The following is a 26377-nucleotide window of genomic DNA, read 5'->3' as shown; positions in this document are numbered from 1 at the left end:
ATTGCCCGACTGGTGTGGTTGTGGTTGAGCATCGACCTATGAACCAGGTCACGGTTTGATTCCCAGCCAGGGCACATGCCTGGGTTTCGGGCTCGATGCTCAGTAGGGGGGCGTTCAGGAGGCAGCCAATCAATGATTCTCTCTCATCATTGATGTTTCACTCTTCCCCTCTCTGAAATCAATAAAAATATACTAAAAAGAAAAAAAAAAGCTTAGAATATCATCAGTAGAAAGAAACTGACACACCGTTGGTTGTAAATTTTTTTCACATGGCCTGTGCTAAGTGCTGATGGCCCATTCCTAAATTACCTCCTGTCTAAAACAAGCTTATATATAAAAAGTCATTTATGGCTCCATGTTCAAAAGGGGGAAATACAAAGGCTATAAAGTCTTTGATGTATTTGAGTCAAGCTCAAGCTAAGTGGATTCGTAAGTCACCTAAAATATGACAAGAACTGACAAGCCTTCATTTAATTATTCCACGTAATAATATGCTGAGTCCATTTGAGTTCAATAGAAGACAATGGTGCTGACTGCTGTTTCACTACATTAACATCTTGACCAGGTCTTGGCGATCTTTTGAGAAAGAACTTGAATTTGGGACAAAAACCTTATTTCCAGACATTAACATACAATGTTGATGACCCACGTAATATATTAAATGAAAGACCCACAGAGTTTAAATTACTAACTGAACCCAATGTTTCTGTTGTAAAGTGTGAGGGTTAGAACGTTAGCTAATAATCACATACATGCTGGGCTCACTGAGACAATCTTAAATGAGCCAAGGTTACTGACCAGAGCGCATCTCTCTCGGGGGCGTGGGAGTGGCAGAACAAAGACGGACACTCAGAGCCTAGATGCCCAAAGATTAAAAAATTGGAGATAAAACGTTATCTCTGACCACACTCCCTAAAAATGATCAGCATGGTTTCCAGGGAAGTCATATTGATAAGAGATAGTGAAGGGACATTCTTCAACTGGGACTGAGATAGCGGAGGGCCTGGGTTCCTCCAGTGGATGTGTTCTGTGGCTATAAGTTTACGTTGCTGAATGACAGACTCCTGAAGTCCTCAACGATGAAAACCCCGCTTCCCTCCACATTATCTGGCCTTGACCTACAGGGACATCATGAACCCCAAGTGTAATGTAGACAGGCAACAGAGCCAGAGACATCTTCCCCTGTATACTCGAACGGGAAATTTAACCAATTTCCTTAAAAACATATGAAAAAAAAAACACCAAAAACTACATCCAGCACAGTGGTCGGCAAACCGCGGCTCACGAGCCACATGCGGCTCTTTGGCCCCTTGAGTGTGGCTCTTCTACAAAACACCACGGCCTGGGCAAATCTATTTTGAAGAAGTGGCGTTAGAAGAAGTTTAAGTTTAAAAAATTTGGCTCTCAAAAGAAATTTCAATCGTTGTACTGTTGATATTTGGCTCTGTTGACTAATGAGTTTGCTGACCACTGCACCAGCAAATATGAGTGCTGACGGCAGAAATGTTTCACTTCCTGCATTTACTATGGGCTGTGTGGATGCTCATGGGTGGATGCGCTGCGAAGTAAGTTCTGAGCCGTCGCTTATTCTCTTTGAAATGCTGGAAGCACCTGGATAATTTGGCAACCGGTTGACAGACACATAGACAGACAGACAGTTTGTGAAGGGCAGCCGTGGTGGTCAGGGCAGCTGAGTTACAAGTCAACACACGAAAGAACACCCCACTTCCGGAATTCCTCCTCGCGGGAGCTGCTTCTCTAAGGAAAGGGCAGGGAAGGGCCAGACCCCACACCAAGGGCTCCATATGACACCCGACTTAATCCTCCCAACAGCTTCCTTCTCCCTCATGTGACACACGAGGAAACTGAGCCTCAGAGAGAGAACAAACTTGAGACAGATCCTTACGAATAGCAATCACAGCGATGGTCACCAGCAATCGCTTCCAGATTGACATCTGTGTCCAGTGGGGGTTTGGTGCCATTCTGAACAAGAGAGAAAAAACTATTTTTCATTGAGGGTTCAATGACCAATACTTTTCCACATGAAAGGTTCTGAATAAACAGCACTGGCTACATGACTAAATGAATATATAACTGACTCCCACAGCAGTGCTACAAGATTTTTACAAATTTCCATTTTGAGAAATGCGGTTAAGAAGCAGGCTCCAAACCTGGGCAAGCTAAAGGCAACTTAAGCCTATGAAGTTTGAAGAATCTGTCTGCAGTTGCAACAAAAACAAAACATCACCAAGAACAAAATCACCAGCTCCGTCTTCCCAAAGGTGAGGAAACCCATTTCCTTTGCTGATGAAATGTGGCAAAGACGTAAGCAGTGCTTGGTCCTGATGTGCGTATGTGCGTGGTTTCTGGCTGGCCAGGAAGGGAGAAATTACACTGCAGCTGGCCAGGAGAGAACAGCAGGAAACCGCTCTGCAAGAACAGCCAAAAGCCCTCTGCTCACTGTGTTCTTTCCCAGCCCTTCACCCAAACTCAACCCTGACCCTGGTGCCAATTCCCCTTTGGCTCACACCAAGAAACGCTAGAAAGGACAACTACCAGAACAGTCTCAGAATTCCAGCAGCACTGACAGTGTCGTGCATGCGTACTGGTTAGTAACACTTCTAGTACCTCTCAGAGGCAAACAAAACAGGTTTTAGGGATTTAAAATGTATGACATAAGTGATAGGTTCGTGGGTATTTGCTTTATTGTTCTGATTCATAACTTACATATACACTGCCTATAGTCTTTGTAGCAATTATTACATTACAAAATGAATAGCTTAAGAAGAAATATACACAAAGAAAGTGAATATTTGCCATTAAGCTTCAAGGTAAGTGTAAATATTAGCACGGCGTTGCTGCAAGCAGGATGTGGTTCAGTTCCAGCACCTCATGCAATCCGTCACCTGCCTCTGGGCCCACACTCAGGCGGTGTCCCCTCCTTCCTCCCAGCTGGGCGCAATTACGAATTTCATGAACTGCACATCTGCTAGCTGCTATTATTTAATAAATCACAAATGTTCACCTAACAGGCTCAGGAAACAGTTGTTTCTCATTCAACCCACTTGGACCCGGGAAATAATCATGGCAAAAATACTCTCAGGGTGACCTTAGGCAAGCAGCCTTTGTGCCTTTTTTTGGGGGGGAGGGGGTTCATCCTCACCCGAGGATATTTTTCAATTAACTCCAGGGTGGGAGGGTGGCAGGCAGTTTGTTTATGAAAGCTCATGGAGTTGGACATTGAATGATATGTCCACGTTTTTTGTGCCTGTATTACATTTTAATAAAAAGTTCAAAACAGTGGAAACAACATTGGACCAGGAATTAGAAAATCTGAGTTCGGGGATGAACAGCAGTAAGGGATGTACAACAATATGAATGTAGAAAGGCCAAGGAACTAAACACTCAAAGATGGTTAAAACCGTAAGTTTAAGTGCGAGTTTTATCACTATTTTAAAGACTGCAATATCTCAAAGCATCTGGCAGACATCAAATAACCTTTCTGGCTCTCTGGGATAAGGGACATTTTAATGACATGTATAGGGGAAAATGAGAGACAGATTTGGGAGACAGAGGCTGGGCAAATATTTAAAGCTGCAGAGCAGAAGGTGACTGGGCATCCTAAATTGCTACTTGTCTGTATTTAAAATAAGAAACAGACCCAAAGATAAACCATCTCCTTTACTCACTTTTGTGATCGTTTTTAAGATGGCGAGACGATCTGCGGGGGGCGGCAAACCCACGAAGAGCGTTTTGTCCAGGCGCCCTGGGCGCAGGATCGCAGGGTCAATGATATCTAGAAGGGAGACAAGATCTTAAATACACAGAACAGAGTCTTTAAAAAATATGTAATTAACATGAGAGATGGGGAGAGTCTATTTTTTAAAAGAAAAAACTGATTAGACGTCATGAAAATGAAAGTTTCTCCTTAACAAAAGAGGCTCTTAAGAAAGGGAAAAGCCCACTCCCACCTTCCTGCCCAAACCTGCTTTCCTCCCGGATTCTCCGTCTCAGATAACGACCCCTGCCTGCCCCCCAAACATTAGGCAGGTTTCTCATTCCCTCCAGTGGGAGACACATGCTATCCAGTCTGCCTCCCATGACCTCGACCCTCAGTCAAGGCCAAATGCAATGTCCTCCGTGAGTCTACCTTCCCCTCTCCGGGACCCCTTACAGTGCTGCCAGGGTTACTTCCTAAAATACACGTCCGATTCTCTCAACTCCTGCTCCCCACTGCAGCCCGAAGCTAACATGTCAGTATCATGCGAGAGCATCGCTGACAAGCGTGCCTAAGGGTCCTCTGAGTCTACAGGGCAAAGACCTCAAACATTTTGGTCTCAGGAAACCTCTGCACTTTAAAAAATCATGGAGGATTCCTTTGTAACCTTTCTACCTTGTCCTTTCCTGACCCCCCTTGTCCCTAGACAGCCACCGATCTGTTCTGTCATTATAGATTAGTTTGCATTTTCTAGAATTTTCTATAAGTGGTATCATACAGTATGTATTCTATCTGCTTTCTTTTACCCAATATAATTATTTTGAGATTTAGCTAAATTGCTATGTGCATTTGTACTTAATTCTTTTTTATTGCTGAGTACTATTCCACTGTATGGATACACCCCAATTTGCTTTTCATTCTTCTGTTGATAAACATTTGGATCAAGTCCACTTTGGGTCTATGTGCTATGAATACTCGTGAACAGGTCTCTGTATAGGCGTTTGTGGGATGCAAAGCAGTATGACTATATCACACTGTAGGTATATACTTCAAAATGGGGGATTGGGCCTAAACCTGCAGGTGGACATCCCCTGAGGGGTCCTGGACTGCGAGAGGGTGCAGGCTGTGCTGAGGGACCTCCCCCAGTGCACAAATGTCGTGCACCAGGCCTCTAGTCAATGATAAGAGAGAATCACTGACCAGCTGCCTCCTGCACACGCCACACTGGGGATCAAGCCTGGAACCCCAGCATGTGCCCTTGATCAGAATCGAATGAGGAGGGACCTGGAGTCAATCTTTTTTTTTTTTTTAAAATATATTTTATTGATATTTTACAGAGAGGAAGGGAGAGGGATAGAGAACTAGAAACATCGATGAGAGAGAAACATTGATCAGCTGCCTCCTGCACACCCCCTACTGGGGATGTGCCCGCAACCAAGGTACATGCCCTTGACCGGAATCGAACCTAGGACCCTTCAGTCCGCAGGCCGACGCTCTATCCACTGAGCCAAACCGGTTAGGGCGGACCTGGAGTCAATCTTGATTCCACCCTCCAACATCCATAACCAATCCACGAGCAAATCCTGTCAACTCTGTGACACAACATGTCCGGATTATTTCTACATCCTCAGGCATTACCTGGTACAACAAACAACATCTTGTACTTGGATTATTGTTATATTTCCTAACTGAATCCCTCCATAATTGTGTCAGCAACAGAATCTCAGGCCAGGTATCAATTCTTACATTTGCAATGAAAAAGTCACCAACAACCCCAAAGCTTTAAAGACAAAATGCATCACTCTCAAATGAGACGGATGCCCGAAGAGGAACCTCCTATCTGTTGATCAAGAAACAACCTAAATGTTCATCAACTGGTGAAGAAATAAAATGTGGTGGAGCCACACTAGGGAGTATTTTCCAGCAACCAAAAGGAGTGAAGTGTCCACACATCCTACAACATGGATGAGCCGGGGAAGCATCACTAAAGTGAAAGAAACCAGACACTATAGCCCACATATTGTACGATTCCATGTACATAAAATATCCAGAACAGGGAAATCTATGGAGACAGAGTGTAGATTAGTGGTTGCCTAGGGCTGAGGGTGGGGGAAGGATGGGGAGTGGCTACTAACTGACACAGATTTCTTTTTAGGGTGATGGATATGTTCTAAAATTAGATTGTTGGGATGGCTGCACAACTCTGTAAGTATACTCAAAACCACTGAATTGTATACTTAAAATGGGTAAAATTTATGGAATACTGCATATGCCACTAAAGCCGATTTTTATAAAAATTAGAGCGTCAGACTAATGAGACTCTCACCGTGTCAGTGAAAATTATTACAAGATCAGACAGCCTTCATGAAACAGAAGTATATCTCTATGATTCATTAAACAAATAGTTACTGAGTGCTACTATGCACCAGGGTACCCGTAAGTCAGCAGAGGTGATGCCAGGGCCTAGGTTAATTTTAAAGGGCAGTACTGTGCCAAAGGGTAAGATATACAGGCTTGACTATGGCATCTAGTCATTGGTCAATTGCCTTAAGGAACATTCAACCATGATCCAAGGCCATTCCGATTAGATAGGTGAGGAGACACTACATTTCACTTGGAACTCAAGGGCTAACTAATGAAATAAACCTTTTCTTTGTAAGTCATCCATACTTTCATCTGACAAATACATAATTATAGCAACTTTTTAAAAATTGATTTTAGAGAGAGAGAGGAAGGGAGAGGATAAGAGAGAGAGAAACATCAATGATGAGAGAGAATCACTGATTGGCTGCTTCCTGCATGCCTCACACTGGGGATCGAGCCTGCAACCCCAGCATGTGCCCTAAGTGGGAATAGAACCCTGACCTCCTGGTTCATGGTCAACCCTCAACCACTAAGCTATACCAGCTGGGCTGGATAGAGACCTTGAACTAGGGCTATCTCTCCAATATAAAAGTGCAAATCTAATCCTGGCCTAGAGGAAGCTTAGACATAACTTACTTATTCCTTTTGTCAACTGAGCCATACATAGAAGGCGGAAACTCTCTCTAGATGCTGCAATGCTGCTGAAACAGACGCCTACTGAGTAGCAGAAAAAGTAATAAGCTGGTGTAGCTATCTGGGTTTCATAAACTATGTATGTTGTGCAGGAGTGTTTTTAACCAGTTAGACAGGGAGTTAAGTGGGAACAGGTAGTTCCTCAACTGAGAACATCCTTTATGGGAGTTGGCATTCAAAGAAGGGAATGCAAAGATGTGTGCAGAAGAGATTAAAAGTGGGCCACCTGTGGTCTAGGGGTGATTTATACCAGGAGCTTCATGCCCTCGGGCTGAGCACAGGGAAGCAGTTTATTCCCAGAAGAGGGAGTCACAGTTGTTCAGAACAACCAGAGGTAGAAAGGGGAGAAGACAGTCTTTCCATTTACTTTGTAAAAACCAGTACCTCAAAAATTAGGAAAAAAATAAAGACAGAGCTAGAAATATGAGAAAAAAAGAAATTTAGAAGATCAATTCAGGAGGTTTAAGATCCACCAGGTACTAAGCATATACATAAAACAAATGAACAAAAAGTCACATTAAAAGGACCAGAATGGCATAGACCTTTAAAGAAAAAAAACAAACAAGCCTACAAATTATGGAAAAGAAAGTTTTCAATTCAAATTCTATACCCTGCCAGGCTGCCAATCAATAATGAGAACAGAATAAAGATAATTTCAAATATACAAGAAGTCAAAAAAGTTACCTCCTACATGACCTATCTTAGAAAAGCCACTGAAAAATAAGCTCTAGCAAAATGAGAGAGTAAAACAAGGGAGAGATAAGATCAGGAACAAAGGGCAAAGCCAAGGAGCGCAGAAAAGGTGAGTCCTGAAATAACCTGGCCTTAGAGGGTGGCCAATCCAGCCGGAGCAGGAGGGTGCAAGGCTCCAGAGGGAAGTCTCTAGGAACAGTCAATCAAAGGAACCCATCGGATGAAGAATAGGAACAGAGAAAGAAAGCAAAAGAAAAATATTAGCGTTATTAAACTTAAGAATAACAAGGTCAAATAAAAAAGGAAACCCAATCATAGAATTATTCTTGGGGAACAGAGAGAAATATTTACAGTCATCAGTAATGTAAACATTGACTAGTGATTTAACCAAAGTTGTGATCAAAATATCTTCTATCGATATCATAAAAGGCCGTTACGGTGTCATGACCAAAGAGCAGCGGCTCTTGCGGCAGAGGGCACGGCGTGAGCTACAAGCAGCAATGAGTGGGGTGGCCAGCTGAGGCAAGCGGAAGCAAGCTACTTGTGCACGATTTCGTGCGCACTGGGCCTCTAGAGTGTGTGTGTGTGTGTGTGTGTGTGTGTGTGTGTGTGTGTGTGTGTGTGTATATGTTCCATATATATATATATATATATATTCAATCGGTCTCCTGGTCGAACTCCCAAGGGTACATTTTGCATATTAGCCATATATAAGGGAGACTGATCGCTTGCTATGATGTGTGCTGACCACCAGGGGTGGCGTGGAATGAAGGAAGGCCCTGGCCGGCAGCCGGAAGGCCCCAATCAGTCCTGATCACCAGCCAGGCCTAGGGACCCTAGCTGTGCACAAATTTCATGCACTGGGCCTCTAGTATTAAAATATTAGGAGGACAGAGTGAAGAGAACAGAGGTATAAGGGTGAGGGGCTAGAGAAAGGGTGAACACAAGATAATGATCTTCATCTACCTTAAAAAGAAGTTAATGGGCAGTGTGTAAAATTGATAAGAACCATTTGAACATATTATTTGAAAATACGGAGGAAATACAGAAGAAACAGCTCAAGGAGTTTACAGGTGGTTGCCTCTGGGCAGGGGATAGAGGGGTGGGACAGAGAACAGTTTTTGTTATAGGCTTTGCAGGGTCATTTGATTTCCGAGTGGGTTTATCTTTTTCATGCCATTCACTAATTGGATCTAAAACCACGAAGACTTGTTATGGCCATTCTCTTAGGGAGTTAGTCAATTCACAGGAACTGAGTCACACAGAATAAACAATGTTGAAACCTGCTCGAAACCCTCCCGTGCCTTCCCATCACAGCAGGCTAAAATCCACACCCCTTATTGTGACATAAAAGGCCCCATGCACCTCTCCATCACTGTCCTCACCACTCATTCCACTCTGGACACACTGGCCCTCTTGCTGTTCTCCAAAACGGCCAAATCTGTTCTCGCCTCGGGCCTTCCACATCTTGTTTGCTCTCTCCCTGGAATGCTCTTCTCCCAGATTTTTGTATGGCTTAATCCTTCACATCATTTGGATTCATGAAATAATCACCGTGACTTCTGACGAAGCCTCCCAGGCCCATGAAGTCTAAATTAGCATTCCTCTCCCCAGCCGCCAGTCATTCGGTACCCTCCTCCCGTTTTATTTTATTACTTTGTCTATTATTTCTCCTGTGTTCCCAGCCCCAAATGAGAATATATGCAGACAAAGAATTTTTCTGAATTAACCTCTGAAATATTAACCTCTGAATTCCCAAAGCTCAGCAGGAACCAGGCATATACTTAAAATCAAATACTTGATGAATCAGAGAGTCCATTTTCTCTGGGCTTTCCTGTCACTGTCCTGACCAACAGAGTTTGTCCATCCTGGGCCTTGCCTTTAGGAGGAATGGCAGCCCCCACCTTGGTCTCCCTCCCAGGACCCAGCAGTCAGGTAAGAAGTTGGGAGTACTCAGAGAACCATGCTCCTGGAAGCCAAGCCACACGGGGAGGTCTTGGAAGATGACAATTAATGTGGGAGAGACATGCCAACCAACACCAAGGCACCAGACATGAGTAAAGAAGCCCCCTTGGCAGGGGATTCTCTGGCCCAGCCACTCCAGCTGATGGCACATGGATCAGAGCTGAGCCACCTGGAAAAGCCCTTCCTGGATTCCCGACCTACAAAACTGTGAGCAAAGTAAAAATGGCAATTTTAAGGCACTAAGTACCATAGGAGTCTGTCAGTTAGCAATAGCTGACCAGAACATCAGGCAAGAAGGGATTTCTTGCCCTAACCAGTTTGGCTCAGTGGATAGAGCATCGGCTTGCGGACTCAAGGGTCCCAGGTTCGAATCCTGTCAAGGGCATGTACCCTGGTTGTGGGCACATCCCCAGTAGGGGGTGTGCAGGAGGCAGCTGATGGATGTTTCTCTCTCATCGATGTTTCTAACTCTCTATCCCTCTCCTTTCCTCTCTGTAAAAAAAATCAATAAAATATATTTTTAAAAAAGAAAAAAAGAAGGGATTTCTTAAAGCCAAGTAGAAAACAAGTTATGGGCCAGTGTGTCCAGAGTGGAATGAGTGGTGGGACAGTGATGGAGAGGTGCATGGGGCCAGAATGTCACAGCATAGTGTACAACAGAACAGAATGGCCAGTAAGCATACATGCAAGTGAAAAAGATCTAGAATATCTATCTGTAAATGTGAGTAGGCCTTCAATGCAATGGGGTTTGTTTGATATGGGGGGAAGGGATGAGTAAGGTGCAATGGACAGGAAGACAATACTCAAGGTCACTGGAAAGGACAAAACACATGGTGATTCATCTGTCATTCGTATCGCTGGTTAAACTCAACACAGACTATTATGTTCAGTCCTGGGTTTTACAGCTAAGGCGAATCTGGAGCTGTAAAGACTTCCAAGAGGAATAAAAAGATCACAGGGAAACCCATGAGGAAAGGCAATGTACCTGGACTGTTTTGAAGGAGAGGATTTAAGTAAAACTTAGTGACGCTGAAGGACCTATTCTTTTCTAATCTACAGAGATTACACTAAGTTTTTACATTAAGCAAACATGACCAATAACGAGTGCTGGTACATAGACTACATTATGCTAGACAGCAGACCGAAGACTCTCTACTTGAAATCTGCTACAAAGCTGTGTATCTACTTTGGAAATGTAGGAGGTGATTCTGTCCAAATCTGAGGGCTTTTCAAGCTTTTGTCTAGGAACGCTGTGATTTTATGACCTAATGACTGTTCCTACTGCTATTACCATAAGTGCTGGCGACAATGAGAATAATTACTAAATAGCTACTTGCCACACACTGTGGAAGATTGCTAATATCACTTCACCTGACAATTAGGTATTACTATCTTCATTTCAGAGATGAAGAAATGATGGTTAGCAAGATAAAGTACTATATGCACAGGATTAATGTGGTACAATAAAAGATAATTTGATCTTTGCCCCTGGTTCTTGGCATACACCTTCAAAAATCCTTGGAATTTCCTGAGTTAGGAGTCTTTGTTATGCTAATGAGATGACTTGGCTGGCCCCAAGAACACCTCAGGATGGGGACAGTTACCAGAAAGACCAACCAAGTGATCAGAGGGTTGGACGTTGGACCAAGACCTCTGGGGAGGGAAGGGGAAGCTGAAGACTGACTTCAATCACGTGGCCTATGATTCAATCAATCATGGCTACTTTATACAGCCCTCATAAAAGCACTGCATCAAAGCTCAAGGGTGCTGCCCAGTTCATGACCACATTGATGTGCCCAGAGGATGATGGATCCTGACTCCATGGAGAGAGGGTGTTGAAACTCTTTACGCCCTCCAAGACCTACCTGTATGGGCGGGTATCCCTTATAATAAACTGTAATTGTAAATATAGTGCTTTCCTGAATTCTATTAGTTGTTCTGGTGAATTACTGAACTCGAGGGGGGTCATGGAAATTCTCAAACTTGTAGCAGGCTGATCAGAAGTGTGAGTGCTCTGGAGATACCACTGTGGCTGGCATCTGAGGAGGGGGCAGTGTTGTAGAGGACTGACTCCTTAACTTGCAGGACCTGACACGAACTCCAGGTGGTTAGTGAGAACTGATTTATAATCTACTTCTCTGGTGTTAGACCAGTTTGGGTTGAAACAGAGCAGTTACTAAGATATGAAGTGCTCTGGCCAGGACTCAAACCTTGTTCTGTCTGATCCACAGAGAGCATTTCATTATTACAAGAGTCAAAGTATAAACCGTAACAACTTCCAACTTTTCAGTTTACAATAAATGACATATAATTCCTGGCTTTGAGTTTCCATGGTAACTTACATGAATGAAAAATTATTATCAGCTTGACAACTGAGGAAGTCCATTTAAGGAACTAAATTGCCCTATCACTGCTGTCAGAGTTAACACAAACCTCACTGCAGGGGCAGCGATGACACAGTGGCTCACAGGGATGCCAAGGAATTAAACAATGTGGAGAAAATTTAGAGCCAGAGTAAAAGCCACCTCTAGCACTTCTGAGGTTCTGAGCCTTTTTCTGAATCCTTCATTGAGCGCTAAAGCTTGCAAACAATTTTAAATAATAGTTAAACACAGGGACATGGTTCCAGTATAAAATCTTTAAACCTATCTTCAACCGGCAGATACAAAGAAAAGAGTGTCACTGCTGTTTCCTGTCAGCTTGAGAGAAACCATAGGACATAAATTCAGATTCCTGTTTCTGTGGTCAAAAGTGTATGTTAGCAGAAACCGGTTTGGCTCAGTGGATAGAGCGTCGGCCTGCGGACTGAAAGGTCCCGGGTTCGATTCCGGGCAAGGGCATGTACCTTGGTTGCGGGCACATCCCCAGTGGGAGGTGTGCAGGAGGCAGCTGATCGATGTTTCTCTCTCATCGATGTTTCTAACTCTCTATCCCTCTCCCTTCCTCTCTGTGAAATATCAATAAAATATATTAAAAAAAAAAAAGTGTATGTTACACCAAAAGAAGAAAAGTGTATGTTACACGTGTTCTCTGCCAACAAGAGAACTTTCTGAGCAGCAACACAGAAAACAAAACAAAAACTCATGAAATCCAGGCAATACTATGTTTTTTCTATAGCTTACATAAAAGCTTTCTAAGGTTTTATTTCAACTAATGAACCCTTTTAGTTATTCCTTGACCAGGATGTCTGTAAACGGTATTGTTTTTGAATGCTGAGTCTTCAGACTCATCAGCTTTGTATACTCTGACTTACCTGGCCTGTTAGTGGCTGCCATGATGAAAACCTGTTGACGTGTTTCCAGACCATCCATCTCTGTAAGGAGCTGATTCACCACTCGGACACTTGCCCCTGTCTAAAGAGAAACAAACATATCTCCATCAGCCCCCAATAAAAAGAAAAATACATCACCAACTTTATTTTGCCATACAAAATAATATACTTGCTCATATGAATGGAATTTTTTTTTTAAAAAAATATATTTTATTAATTTTTTACAGAGATGGAGGGAGAGGGATAGAGAGTTAGAAACATCGATGAGAGACAAACATCGATCACCTGCCTCCGGCACACCTCCTACTGGGGATGTGCGTGCAACCAAGGTACATGCCCTTGACTGGAATCGAACCTGGGACCTTTCAGTCCGCAGGCCGACGCTCTATCCACTGAGCCAAACCCGTTAGGGCTTGAATGAATGTTTTTGTCAAGAGATGACAATGATCATTTCTTGACTAGTTATGTACAAGCACTGTACAAAATATGTTTCATTCCCATGTTTCCCCAGCAAAACTTTTAAAAAAATATGTATTTTTATTGATTTCAGAGAGGAAAGGAGAGATAAATATTAATGATGAGACTCATCATTGATCGGCTGCCTTCTGCATGACCCTACCAAGGATCGAGCCTGCAACCGGCATGTGCCCTGACGAGGAATCGAACTGTGACCTCCTGCTTCAACCACTGAACCACACCAGCTGGGCAATTCTCTTATTTTATCCACAGTTTCGATAGGCAACTGTGGCTGAGAGAGGATGTTGAGTTATTTGTCCATGGTCTCACAGCAAGATAAGGGCAGAAATGAAACTCAAACTCCGCTTTATCTGACCCCAAAGTCTATGCCTTTTAGTTATTCAAGGATCTAAGAGCCACAACAAATTTCCTTTTGGACAAATCTAGACTGAACTTTTGAATGCCAGACCAGATTCCCTGGGAGATTAGATGCCTCATTGGGACACTGGGTCTTTTTCTCTTTTCCTTGAAGTATCCAGCACAAGTGCAGCTACCTCAGGGCAACACCTGAGAGAAAAGTTCTGGGGGTTGGTAAACAGGGGGACAAATCACTTATAGAAATGTTTTAGCTGCAGAATGGAGGAAATGAGAAAAGCGCTGCTGTGTTTCCTTTTGTCATTAATTGCCTTTCTTCACCATAAATTTTTTTTAAAAAATGTATTTTATTGATTTTTTATAGAGAGGAAGGAAGAAGGATAGATAGTCAGAAACATCAATGAGAGAGAAACATCGATCAGCTGCCTCCTGCACACTCCCTACTGGGTATGTGCCCACAACCACGGTACATGCCCTTGACCGGAATCGAACCTGGGACCCTTGAGTCCGCAGGCCGACGCTCTATCCACTGAGCCAAACCGGTTAGGCCCACCATAAATTTTATGTACAGAGGTAGTAGAAGTTTAATCCACTGATTTCTCAAAAAAATAAAATAATGGTACACCTTATTTATTATCACTGTTTGGAGAGACAATACTAATAGAAGATTAACAGAATTATAATCTGGACTCAAAAAAATATGGACTTACTGGGTAAAATAAAAACAAAACTGTCCTCTCTAAGCAAGACAAAAACCTCAGAATCAAATCAGGAAAAGGCAGACAAATTTACTATATTAAAAGTATAACATTGTATATAATAAAAAAAATTAAAGATAGGTGGTAAGGCTGGGGAAAATAGTATTACAACACATAACTGGACAATGAATAAATTTTTACCACACATAAAAAGCTCCTATAAAAAAACAAAAAAACCCAAAAACATTTCAGTAGCAAAAGGATCAAAGAATATGATCAGGCAATAGAAGATGAAATACAAAAAAAATCACTTAAGACGATCAACTTCACTGATCATCAGGGACATGAATACAGAAATTTATTATCACGTTTAGCCAATAAAATTGACAAAAACTGAAAGATGGGTATTATCCACTGTTGACAAAGTTGTAAGGAAATGATTTTTACACACTGTTGGTGGAGGTATATAACTGGTAGTTTGTATGAGGAATGATTTATATTAACTTTCAAAATATAACATATATACAGCTCCTACTCTGAAATTCTACCTCTAAAACTCTCACATATTCCCACACGTACACAATATTTTATAAAAAATGAATGTTTACTACAGTTCTGTTTGTAAGAGAAATAACTGGAAACAATGTAAGTGTCCAAAACAGAGGAATTATTAAATAAATTCTTCTATATCCAGACTGGAACATTTATGCAAGGTAGAAAAATAAAGTTAGTAAGTGCATGGGAAAATCATCAAGATAGAATAACCACACTTACATAAAAAAGTCTAAAAAATACATGTTTTCCAGTTTATGGCCAAAGTTCTAGAATGACAAATACTAAACACGAAACTGTGAGCAGAAGCAACCCCTCCAAGGAGAATTATAGGAAAGAGAGTAGGAGAAGGACTTCCACTCTCCTTATGCTTGTATCCATTTGATTTTCACAAGTATACATTCAAATATAACTTGTATAATAATAAAAGATTACACTCCCTAACCGGTTTGGCTCAGTGGATAGAGCGTTGGCCTGCGGACTGAAAGGTCCCAGGTTCAATTCCGGTCAAGGGCATGTACCTTGGTTGCGGGCACATCCCCAGTGGGGGGTGTGCAGGAGGCAGCTGATCGATGTTTCTCTCTCATCGATGTTTCTAACTCTCTATCCCTCTCCCTTTCTCTCTGTAAAAAATCAATAAAATATATTAAAAAAAAAAAAGAATACACTCAAAGCTCAAGTATTTTCAGAATCCCTAGGTGAAAATGTTAAAAATCAAAATATGTGTATTGGAAAGCAAAAATGTGTGCTGGCAGATATTCCAGAGGGAGACAACCTAAGCTAGAGATGTTGTTTGTATGGCTGCAGACTTCTCTGAGGGCAAGTGGTTGACTGGATATATCTCAATGCACCCCCATACTGAAATTACTACATGAGCCCAGCCAGTGTGGCTCAGTGGTTGAGCACCAACCTATGAAACAGTAGGTCACAGCTCGATTCCCGGTCAGGGCACATGCCCGCGTTGTGGGCTCGATCCCCAGTAGGGGGTGTACAGGAGACAATCAATGATGTTCTCTCAACATTGATGTTTCTGTCTCTCTCCCTCTCCCTTCCTCTCTGAAATCAATAAAATTACATTTAAAAAAATTACTAGGCGATAACACAGAGCTGTAAACCAGTGGAAGGGGCTGTCGAACCAGAGTAAAATCCAGAGCATACCATGCCCCAATCAGCGGGACAGAAGTGTAGTGTTTGGCTCTGGATTCCACACTAGACTTTAGGATCTGACAGCTGGCAGGGGAACAGGAAGGACCTCCACTGACATCACTATCGGACGAGACTGTACTAAGGAGATGCTGTGATACCATTGATGACTACTGGCTGAGGAAACAAAACTGCTTTGATATGAATCACATTTATATCAGTCAAGTTTTGTTTTTCAACTATTTAATGTTTCTAGGGATTCTTGAGTGAAATGAGCCACTGAATAAACGTTTCACTATCTACGAGAACATATACAGAATAATTATGCAAAATAAACCACAAAAAACATATGATCTCTATGCTTCCAACTCTTACATAACAATCTTCCTGATAGCAGCTGCTTCCGGGCACTCTCTGTACTGAAATTTCTAAGAACTATGACTCAGCGTAGCAATGCAAGTGGCAGTCAATGCAGACCAAGGTTAATCTTCCCCAGAGTGTAATGGTTCTGATTCAGTGCACATTACCTGGCCTTATTGTGAGTGCGTGTCTTAAATTACATTTTCTCCTGCCTTAAGAACTATTTAACTAGAGAATCTTAAGATTACAAGGCAGACTATTCAAAATCAGTATCATTTCCAGTCCCAGCTGCTCATTTTTGTGAATCCAAACTAATATACTGAAAAAAAAAAAAAAAAAAAGGATACAGAGATTAATAAAAATGCAACTGTTATCCCTCAGTCCTGATTTCAAATTACTAGGCTACTTCACAAAGAGTCTCAATGTTCTCGAGGAATGACTTGTAAGAACTCCTTGAACTTTATAGAAACTTCATAAAAACTTGTTTAAAAAGGTTTTTGGCCCTGACCGGTTTGGCTCAGTGGATAGAGCGTCGGCCTGTGGACTCAAGGGTCCCAGGTTCGATTCCGGTCAAGGGCATGTACCTTGGTTGCAGGCACATCCCCAGTAGGGGGTGTGCAAGAGGCAGCTGATGGATGTTTCTCTCTCAATATATTTTATTGATTTTTACAGAGAGGAAGGGAGAGGGATAGAGTGTTAGAAACATCGATCAGCTGCCTCCTGCACGCCCCCCACCGGGATGCGCCTGCAATCGAGGCACATGCCCCTGACCGGAATCGAACCTGGGACCCTACAGTCCCCAGGCTGACGCTCTATCCACTGAGCCAACCCGGCTACGGCAATAAATAAAATATATTTTTTTAAAAAAAGGTTTGTGGTGCTAAGACAGAAATCTGTGAAAGACGCTTCAATGACAGCTACCTCTCGGTCTGATCTTCGAGGGCATAAGGCATCCACTTCATCGAAGAAGATCACACAGGGCGCTGAGTTCTTGGCTCGCTGGAAAACCTGCCGCACAGCACGCTCGCTTTCACCGACGTACTGAACACACACAGACAGGAGACAGAGTGCAGAGACAGTTCAACTTTGGGGTTCAAGACAAATTATAGTAAAACTAGTTTTAAATGACATTTGTACGTCAGAGTACAAAAAAGTATTAGGTTGAGCCATATGCAATTACTGGTATTTGCCCATTTCTGACCTATAAGAATAGCCAGTTGTATGTGGTTCAATTTAATAAAATTAGCTATTATTTAAGCTTATAAATTCCCTCATTTATAAAATGAAGACTAAATGCAATGTAAGGTCTTCTCTAGGTAAAAAAAACCCTCACAATTCTATTTTATAAGTGACCTCCTAAGCTTTATGCATATAAAATACCCAGCAATAATTCTCATTAATTCAAACAGTATTTTAAATGCAAACAAGACAATTCACTGTTCTACTGTCACGTGCACATCATCTTGCTAAAGGAGGAGCTATTTTGTCATAAAGCATCAGAAGAGGCAAACTGAGCCAGCTGGGAATCTAACAGCTGTAATATGGCATAATGTATATTAAAATCAAAATCAAACTATAAAATACTAAGATCAGTCCAGAAATAACAGCAATTCACTAGCAGCTATATATAACATTAGGACAATTAAAATAAAAAGTTACATGTAAGAATATGGTTTCATCTTTAGCCAGGCATAAGAAATTGTTATAAAATTTCAAACTAGTTTAAGAAAAGCAGTTTTGTTGTAATAAAACTGCTAAGTAAAACAGAATCTTATGCTAACAATCTCATATCATAAGGTATCTCTGATGTTATTTCATGACTACATGGTCATAATAAAGTAATTAAGGAATAGACTGCATCACAGATGACAGTGATTCAAGTATCTGACTTCTCATTTGAGTAGAGCGGTCTTTCCCTCACATGTATCCTGTACTTTTCTTTGTACTTTAGCTCACTTTGCCTCCCTTACTTGAACTGCTTTCCCAACCTACCTCCAAATAGTTATTGCATTTGAAAAGATCCCCATTAATCTTTCTTCCCATTATTGTCTTCTTTGCTCTTACAGCATTTTATACTATTGTAACTGAGCTCTTCCACATTCACTGTACTAGATGGTAAAGTACTTGGAAAGTAGAAGTCATGACCGTTTCAAATTTTTTTCTGATCATAATATCCTATGCAGTAGAACAATTTAGTTCCCTGAAAAATCTAATTGAGCAAAAATTATATTTGGGTAACTAAACCAAAATATTTAGTAGATATATATATTTTTTAAAATATATTTTATTGATATTTTACAGAGAGGAAGGGAGAGGGATAGAGAGCTAGAAACATCGATCAGCTGCCTCCTCCTGCACACCTCCCACTGGGGATGTGCCCGCAACCAAGGTACATGCCCTTGACCGGAATCGAACCCAGGACCCTTCCGTCCACAGGCCGACGCTCTATCCACTGAGCCAAACCGGTTTCGGCTAGTAGATATTTTTAAAGAAAAGGTATTGGGTCCTAGCTGATTTGGCTCAGTGGATAGAGCATCGACCTGTGGAGTGAAGGGTCCCAGGTTCCATTCTGGTCAAGGGCACATACCTAAGCTGCAGGCTCGATCCCCAGTAGGGGGCATACAGGAGGCAACCAATCAATGATTCTCTCTCATCATTGATGTTTCTATCTCCTTCTCCCTTCCTCTCTGAAATCAATAAAAAATACACTGAGTGGCCAGATTATTATGATCTCTGAACGCATAATAATCTGGCCACTCAGTGTATATCCTATATAATAAAAGGCTAATATGCAAATTGTCCCCTCGACCAGGAGTTCGACCAGCAGGCAGGCCGGCCAACTGCCCATGTGCCCTCCCCCTGGCCAGGCTGGCCGGACCCCACCCATGCATGAATTCATGCACCGGGCCTCAGAGATCATAATAATCTGGCCACTCAGTGTATATGTTTTTTTTTTTAAAAAAAAGGTATCAGTGGGTTGGGAGAGATAAAGTTCAATAAAGTTTCAAATGGGGATGGAAAAGAATAATCAATATAGCTGGCAAAGGGACTTCAGATACAGCAAACCAAAATGACTATGTAAAAGAAAATTTAATTTAGGGGAAGGTAAACCTAGTTCAAAGGACAGATTAAAATCAATCTTAATAAAGACAACACTGATTAGAAATAAGCAAACAAAAGAAAAACCCCTATCTTGGCCTTTAAGAAATACTTCGAAAAAGGATCCTATACTTATCTCTAATTTCTTATTTGCCATTCAGTTTTCCATCATAACCGGGCTTTTAAAAACACTATTACTGAAAATATTAACCCTAAAGTTAATAATGACATTCTGAGTACCAAATCCAAAGTTTTACTGTCAGTTCTTTTATACTGTTTGGTTACAATGACAAGGTTGAAGAATCAATATGAGAAACATCCATCTGCTGCCTCCTGCATGCCCCCTACTGGGGATCGAGCCAGCAACCCAGGCATGTGATCTGACCAGGAATTGAACTGGTGACTTCTTGGTGCATGGGACAACGCTCAACCAACAGAGCCATACCTGCCGGGGCTAAAAAGCCTTTTAAAACAAATGATATCATTCTCATTTTGTCTTTAAATGTTACAGAATGGATAGGAAATAAACTCAGTCTCTTAAATTTGAGATATAAATTGCTTAAGTGCTGAAAGAAGTTATTATATGTCACTTCAGTGATTTCTTTCCCCCGGAGTATTTTTATTGATTAATACTTAACTCATTTGAGCCACACAACAACAGGGCAAGGAGAGCACCTCCAGGAGTCAGACAACCCAGATTCAAACCTTAGCTTTACTACTTCCTGGCTGGCAGACGCAGACCAAGTTCTATAAAACCCCCAAACTTGTTGTTTTTACTTGAATATATTGGGGGTGACACTGGTTAATAAAATTATATAGGCTTCAGGTATACAATTCCACAGTACACCATCTGTATATTGTATTGTGCGTTGACCACCCCAAGTCAAGTCTCCTTCCCTCACCACTTATCCCCCTTCTTTCTTCCTCTACCCCCTAAACTTGACTTCCCTCATCTGTGAGTCAGGGGAAACAATAATTTGTATTTCACAGAGTTGTTGAAGAATAATGTATGTCAAGTGCTTTACAAATTCATGGTACAGAGTAAACACTTTAAAATGTTAATTATTACAATTATTTCCATTTTGCAGGTGAGAAAACTGAGGCTCAGAAGTTACCAGACTTAATTAAGGAAGTACATATACTAAGTACAGCAGAGTAAGGTTCCATTTCTTCATTCCTACAGAGGTGATTTCACCAAAATTTGACAATTGTTTCAAAAACCTGAAGACATTCTACCCTGAAATTTGAAAGATCATTACCTTCCTTATCTAAACAATGGCTAATGCCACAACTTACCATATTTAGTAATTCTGGGCCCTTGACAGATATAAAATTTAGTCCAGACTCATTTGCAACAGCCTAGTGAAAGGAAGCAAAGAGATACAAATAAGATGAATATACAATAGAAGAGTAACAATCCTTTGTCATAACATGGGAGTTCCTTGTGGCTTATACTCTGTTTCCCACTTTTTTTTTTTTTTTAAATATATTTTATTGATATTTTACAGAGAGGAAAGGTGAGGGACAGAAAGCCAGAAACATCGATGAGAGAGAAACATCGATCAGCTGCCTCCTGCACACCTCCCACTGGGGATGTGCCCGCAACCAAGGCACATGCCCTTGACTGGAATCGAACCCGGGACCCTTCAGTCCGCAGGCCGACGCTCTATCCACTGAGCCAAACCGGTTTCGGCTGTTTCCCACTTTTATAGTTGCCTCTTTCCAATTGGGAGAAGAGGAGACTTATGGGAAAAAGAGAAATGAATAAAAAGAAATGTCAACCTGAAAGAATCATGAAGACTAGAAACCAGGTGAAAGGGATACAAAATATTTATGTGAACGTTACACATGTGTAGCCTCGCGTGGATTCTAGTGGAAGATCGTCATCTCTGTATTAAGAAATACCTTGCCCAACGAAAGCAATCCTTCATTCATTAACCAGACGTAAAAACATCCATTTAAGTCTCTATCAAGGGTCAGTATTAACAGACTTTTTAAAAAAAAATATATTTTTTTATTGATTTCAGAGAGAAAGGGAGCAGGAGAGAGAGGTTGAAATATCAATGATGAGAATCATTGATTGGCTGCCTCCCGCATGTCCCCCACTGGGGATTGAGCCTGAAACCCAGGCATGTGCCCCTGACCAGAACTGAACCCGGACCCTTTAGTCTGCAGGCTGACACTCTATCCACTGAGCCAAACCAGCTAGGGCAACAGACTATTTTTAATACACAAAGATCCAACTGCAATACTATCTAATAAAAGAGTAATATGCACATTGACCATCACTCCAACACACAAGATGGCTGCCCCCATGTGGACACAAGATGGCCAGCAGGGGAGGGCAGTTGGGAGGGACCAGGCCTGCAAGGGAGGGCAGTTGTGGGCGATCAAGCCTGAAGGAGAGGGCAGTTAGGGGTGACCAGGCTGGCAGAGGAGGGAAGTTGGGGGCGACCGGGCCTGCACGGAAGGGCAGTTGGGGGGAACCCAGGCCTGCAGGGGAGAGCAGTTGGGGGGACCAGGCCTGCAGGGGAGGGCAGTTAGGGGTGACCAGGCCTGAGGGAAGGGCAGTTAGGGGCAAACAGGCTGGCAGGGGAGCAGTTAGGCATCAATCAGGCTGGCAGGGGAGTGGTTACGGAGTGATCAGGCTGGCAGGCAGAAGCGGTTAGGGGCAATCAGGAAGGCAGGCAGGTGAGCAGTTGGGAGCCAGCAGTCCTGGATTGTGAGAGGGATGTCCCAGATTGGAGAGGGTGCAGGCTGGGCTGAGGGACACCCCCGCCCCGCCGTGCACTAATTTCGTGCACCGGGCCTCTAGTTAAGAATAATGGTTCAAAGCCAAAGAGAAATACATGGCTATCTGTGTAGAAGAATCCAAGAATTATAACCTTAATGCAGAGATGAAATCTGAATACAATGGCTCAGAACTCCAAAACTATCAGGGAAGAGAGTTCTTTCCTATTCTTAGAACCTGGTCCACGTACTCCTCGGCATTTCCATTTGGACCTTACAGGTGTATTTCAAATCTATCACTTCCAAAGCAGGACTCTTTTTTTGTGTTTTTATTTTTAAATATATTTTATTGATTTCAGAGAGGGAGAGGGAGATAGAAACATCAATGATGAGAATCATTGATCAGCCTCCTGCTCGCCCCCTACTGGGGATCGAGCCCACAACCCAGCACATGGCCTTAACGGGAATTGAACATGGGACCCTTCAGTCCGCAGGCTGATGCTCTATCCAATGAGCCAAACCAGCTAGGGCTTCTTCATTACTCTTAAATATCACCATCTCTTGCCCTAGCTGGTTTGGCTTAGTGGATAAGAGAGTTGGCCTGTGAACTGAAGGGTCCTGGGTTCTGGTCAAGGGCACATGCCTGGGTTGCGGGCTCAATCCCCAGTGGAGGGTGTGCAGGAGGCAGCAGATCAATGATTCTCTCTCATCATTGATGTTTCTATCTCCCTCTCCCTTCCTCTCGGAAATCAATAAAAAAACATATATATATATAAAATATCACCATCCCTTGAACACCATACCTACAATAGCTATCTCCCAATCAATCTATCATAACAATCTGTTTATTTCCTTTAGAACTTAGCTGAATCTGTAATTTTATTGTTTTTTGTTTACTGCCTGCCCCTTCCAAACAGACAATAAATTCTATTAGCACAGGTTCACTAGTTTATCCCTAGGACCTGGAACCATTTCTGGCAAAGTAAGTAGACCAATCAATACCTGCTGAACCAGGAATGCATGCATGCTCCGCCACCAAAAATTGCTCAACATGAAGATTATTATCCTCTCTCTCAATCTCTGTCTTTCCTGCTGCCAATTTCATAAGTTTCCTACCTCTCACTCATTAAGTAAGGGAGAGTCAGGATACACATCTAATGAAGTCTGACTCATTCACATTAGGTTTTCCACATCTAAATGCCAGGTACCTAACATTTAACCCATCAAAACCCCCAATAGTTCCTGAAATGATCAGAAATCTTCTTTGGCTTCCAAAGGAAATACAGTGGACATACTGAATTTTTCATGGGTAGCATCACGAATCTTGCACTCACTATCAGGCAAGATTAAAACCAAACATTATAAGGCACCCAGGCGAGGGGATGGCAGCTACCTGGAGAATTCACATTTTAGCATGCCGAGCCTTCTTCCTGGCCACGTTTTCCTAACACTGTTGTACAAAGGTGCAGACCAAGACTGTGATGTTCTCATCTCCTTCCTCTGTTCTCAAACTAACTTACAGCAATGTCTTGTAAAAGTACTAGAAGCATTAAGAAAGGAAATTTAGTAATATAAGTAAAAATAAGTTTTAAAAAATTTACGCAAATAAAAATGGAAAACTTGTCTGAAGAAAACTACCATTCTTATTTTAAATGCACTTCTAATAGAAATTATACAAAAATATCTGTGTAATATTCAGAGTGATATTCATCTTATCCTACCTGCTAATAAGAAATGAAATACAAAAGTTGAACTTATACATACCTTCGCCAGCAGCGTTTTCCCACAGCCGGGAGGACCAGCGAGAAGCACTCCGGCTGGAGTCACCAATCCGAGAGCTTGGAACTGATCTGGGTTACGTACTGGTGCCTGGAAGTAGAATCGCAGCGATCCGTTACAAGCGTCCTTTTACTCTGCGTGTCCAGTGCTCTCCAGAGGCCCATTGTCAGCACTGATGACGAGGCCCGAAGAAACGAACAGTGCCTGGGACCAAGTGCTTACCTGCTCCAGGCATGTGTATGGTGGGAAACAAAAAAGTCCCTGCTCTTGAGGAATCCATACTTAAATGTAAGTTCTGAAAACATTTTAAACATAAAGATTTCTAAAAAAATCAGCTAAATTTCCAGGTCATAAAAATAGTAGGCAATGTCCTCCTTTAAGAAACCATAGTGGCAGTGCTCTATAGTCAAAAGCCAGAGACAGCTGTTCCCTGTAACCTCCGTGCATTTTCTCTCAATAGCTACACATCTCTGCAGAGATCAGACTTCATTAATGAACCCCGAAGTGATCAGCAGCATGAAAAAAAAGTAAATAAAAAATCCTAAGTTTCATGGGCATTAAGCTGCTTTCACCCTCATGAGTTGACTAAGTTCAGAAAGTCTTTCTCCAATAATTTGGTCATGGTTGAAACCTAAACTTTCATTTTTACTTACTCTCACAGAATTCACGCACGACCAAAAGAGTAAGTCTAAAAAAGATATCAGAAAAATGAAAAACTATCATTGGGGGCTTAATGTTATTACCACAGAACATAGACAACCCAGTACACATGTATGGTCATTTACCCATCACACGTGCCAACGGCATTTAGCTACAGACACACCTACCAATATTGCCATGGTGAGCTCCTCTCTAATGTCTTCCAGGGCACCAATATCTGCCCATGTCACGTTAGGGACAGTGACAAAGCCTTCCCTTTTGGCAGAGGGTTGGACGGAGGACAGAGCAACAATGAAATCATTCAACTCAATGCACAGTCCTTGCAGCTGCTCCTCTGAGAGGGGATCCTGGTTTCTTAGCAACCTCAGCAGATTTTGTAATTCATCCTTAATGGGAGCAATTGAGAGAAAAAAAGAAAAATCACTAAGTTTGTTGAAACATTACTTTTTGTACTTTTAAAAATTATTTCTGCAGTGTTTCTATAAGCTATAGTAAACTTCTAAGTATCTTAATAATTATCTCCACTGACACAAGAAGTTAATTTTATTTTGAATAGATAATTGGGCAAGGAAAGGAACACCAATTATACTCAAATACAGAAGAATGATTTTTGCATCCTATACCATGGCTAGCTACAGCAAATATAAGCAGTTGGCACAGATTCATTTCAATAACCATATTATTTCCACTTTTCATTTATAAATATTTAAAAGCAGCTGAATTTTGGTGAAATTAAAACAAAGTTACTCTGATGGCAGTAAAATTTCAGTCTTGAACTTCAAAGGCAGATTTCATCCCTTGTGAAGAATATGAAAGGACAAGTATAAACAGTAACTCTGAATAATTCAATTTATAAAATCCTAACTTATTTGCAACATTATAAAAGGGATACATTTATATTTTTAACAGATAAAATTGTGGTTCCAAATGAGTAAGAAAAAAATAATTTGAAAACCAAAGACGTAGATCTAAGTTACTGCTCTGGAAAGTAGAGGGGGTAGGGCCTTAGGCAAGTCACAATCTCTTAACCTTAGTTTCTCTGATTATAAAATGAGGAAAGTAATGGTATTTACTTGGCAAAATTACATGGATCAAATTATATAATATGTAGACACCCCCTGTACAAACCTTCAAATGCTGTAAAAAATGTTATTTTGAGGTTTTGTGACTTACAAAACTCAAAATTTTAACAGTGATCTGGACTGATCAATGTCCCTCTCACATGCATAGGACTGTCATCCAGAAGCACCTGCAGCTAGAGAGAGGAGTATGGTTGTGTCAGCACTTCCCTCGTCCACCTAACCCAGTGGTCGGCAAACTCATGAGTCAACAGAGCCAAATATCAACAGTACAACGATTGAAATTTCTTTTGAGAGCCAAATTTTTTTAACTTAAACTTCTTCTAATGCCACTTCTTCAAAATAGACTCGCCCAGGCCATGGTATTTTGTGGAAGAGCCACACTCAAGGGGCCAAAGAGCCGCATGTGGCTCGCGAGCCGCAGTTTGCCGACCACGGTCCTAACCAAAGGTAAACAGGAAATAGAACTGAGCGCCCACTGCTCTAAGAGGAGTCAGCACTTCCATAAAGGGCTAGCGAGCAATGCTGAGGCTTTGTGGGCCACGCGTCTCTGCTGCAGGACTCCTGTGGAGAGGCTGCTGTGAAAGGTGAAAGCAGAAATAGATAACATGTAAATAAATGACCACAGCTGTGTTCCAATACAACTGTCATTTACAAAAACAGCTGGCAGGCTGAAGGCCCATAGTTTGCCAGCCCCTGCTCCAGAATTTCGTAATCATTACTGATATTCAGGATAAACAAA

General features: G+C 41.8%; 1 protein-coding gene across 3 annotated transcripts in view; it reads right to left on the bottom strand.

The window, feature by feature from the left end:
- The window catches only part of NVL (nuclear VCP like), a 53549-nt gene that overhangs the window by 6397 nt on the left and 20775 nt on the right, over window positions 1-26377 (bottom strand). For all 3 annotated transcript variants that reach the window (XM_080651245.1, XM_080651246.1, XM_080651247.1), the window contains 7 exons: window positions 24724-24942; window positions 23882-23986; window positions 20684-20746; window positions 17210-17329; window positions 12687-12786; window positions 3690-3796; window positions 1907-1983 (listed from right to left, as the gene is read on the bottom strand). In XM_080651245.1, coding sequence (XP_080507371.1) covers window positions 1907-1983; window positions 3690-3796; window positions 12687-12786; window positions 17210-17329; window positions 20684-20746; window positions 23882-23986; window positions 24724-24942 — 791 coding nt within the window. The remainder of the gene's footprint in view (window positions 1-1906; window positions 1984-3689; window positions 3797-12686; window positions 12787-17209; window positions 17330-20683; window positions 20747-23881; window positions 23987-24723; window positions 24943-26377) is intronic.

This window comes from Plecotus auritus (assembly GCF_963455305.1).
Source record: "Plecotus auritus genome assembly, chromosome: 14".
Taxonomy (NCBI): domain Eukaryota; kingdom Metazoa; phylum Chordata; class Mammalia; order Chiroptera; family Vespertilionidae; genus Plecotus; species Plecotus auritus.
Note: the sequence above shows the minus strand (reverse complement) of the source record. Positions and strands in the feature narration are given on the sequence as shown.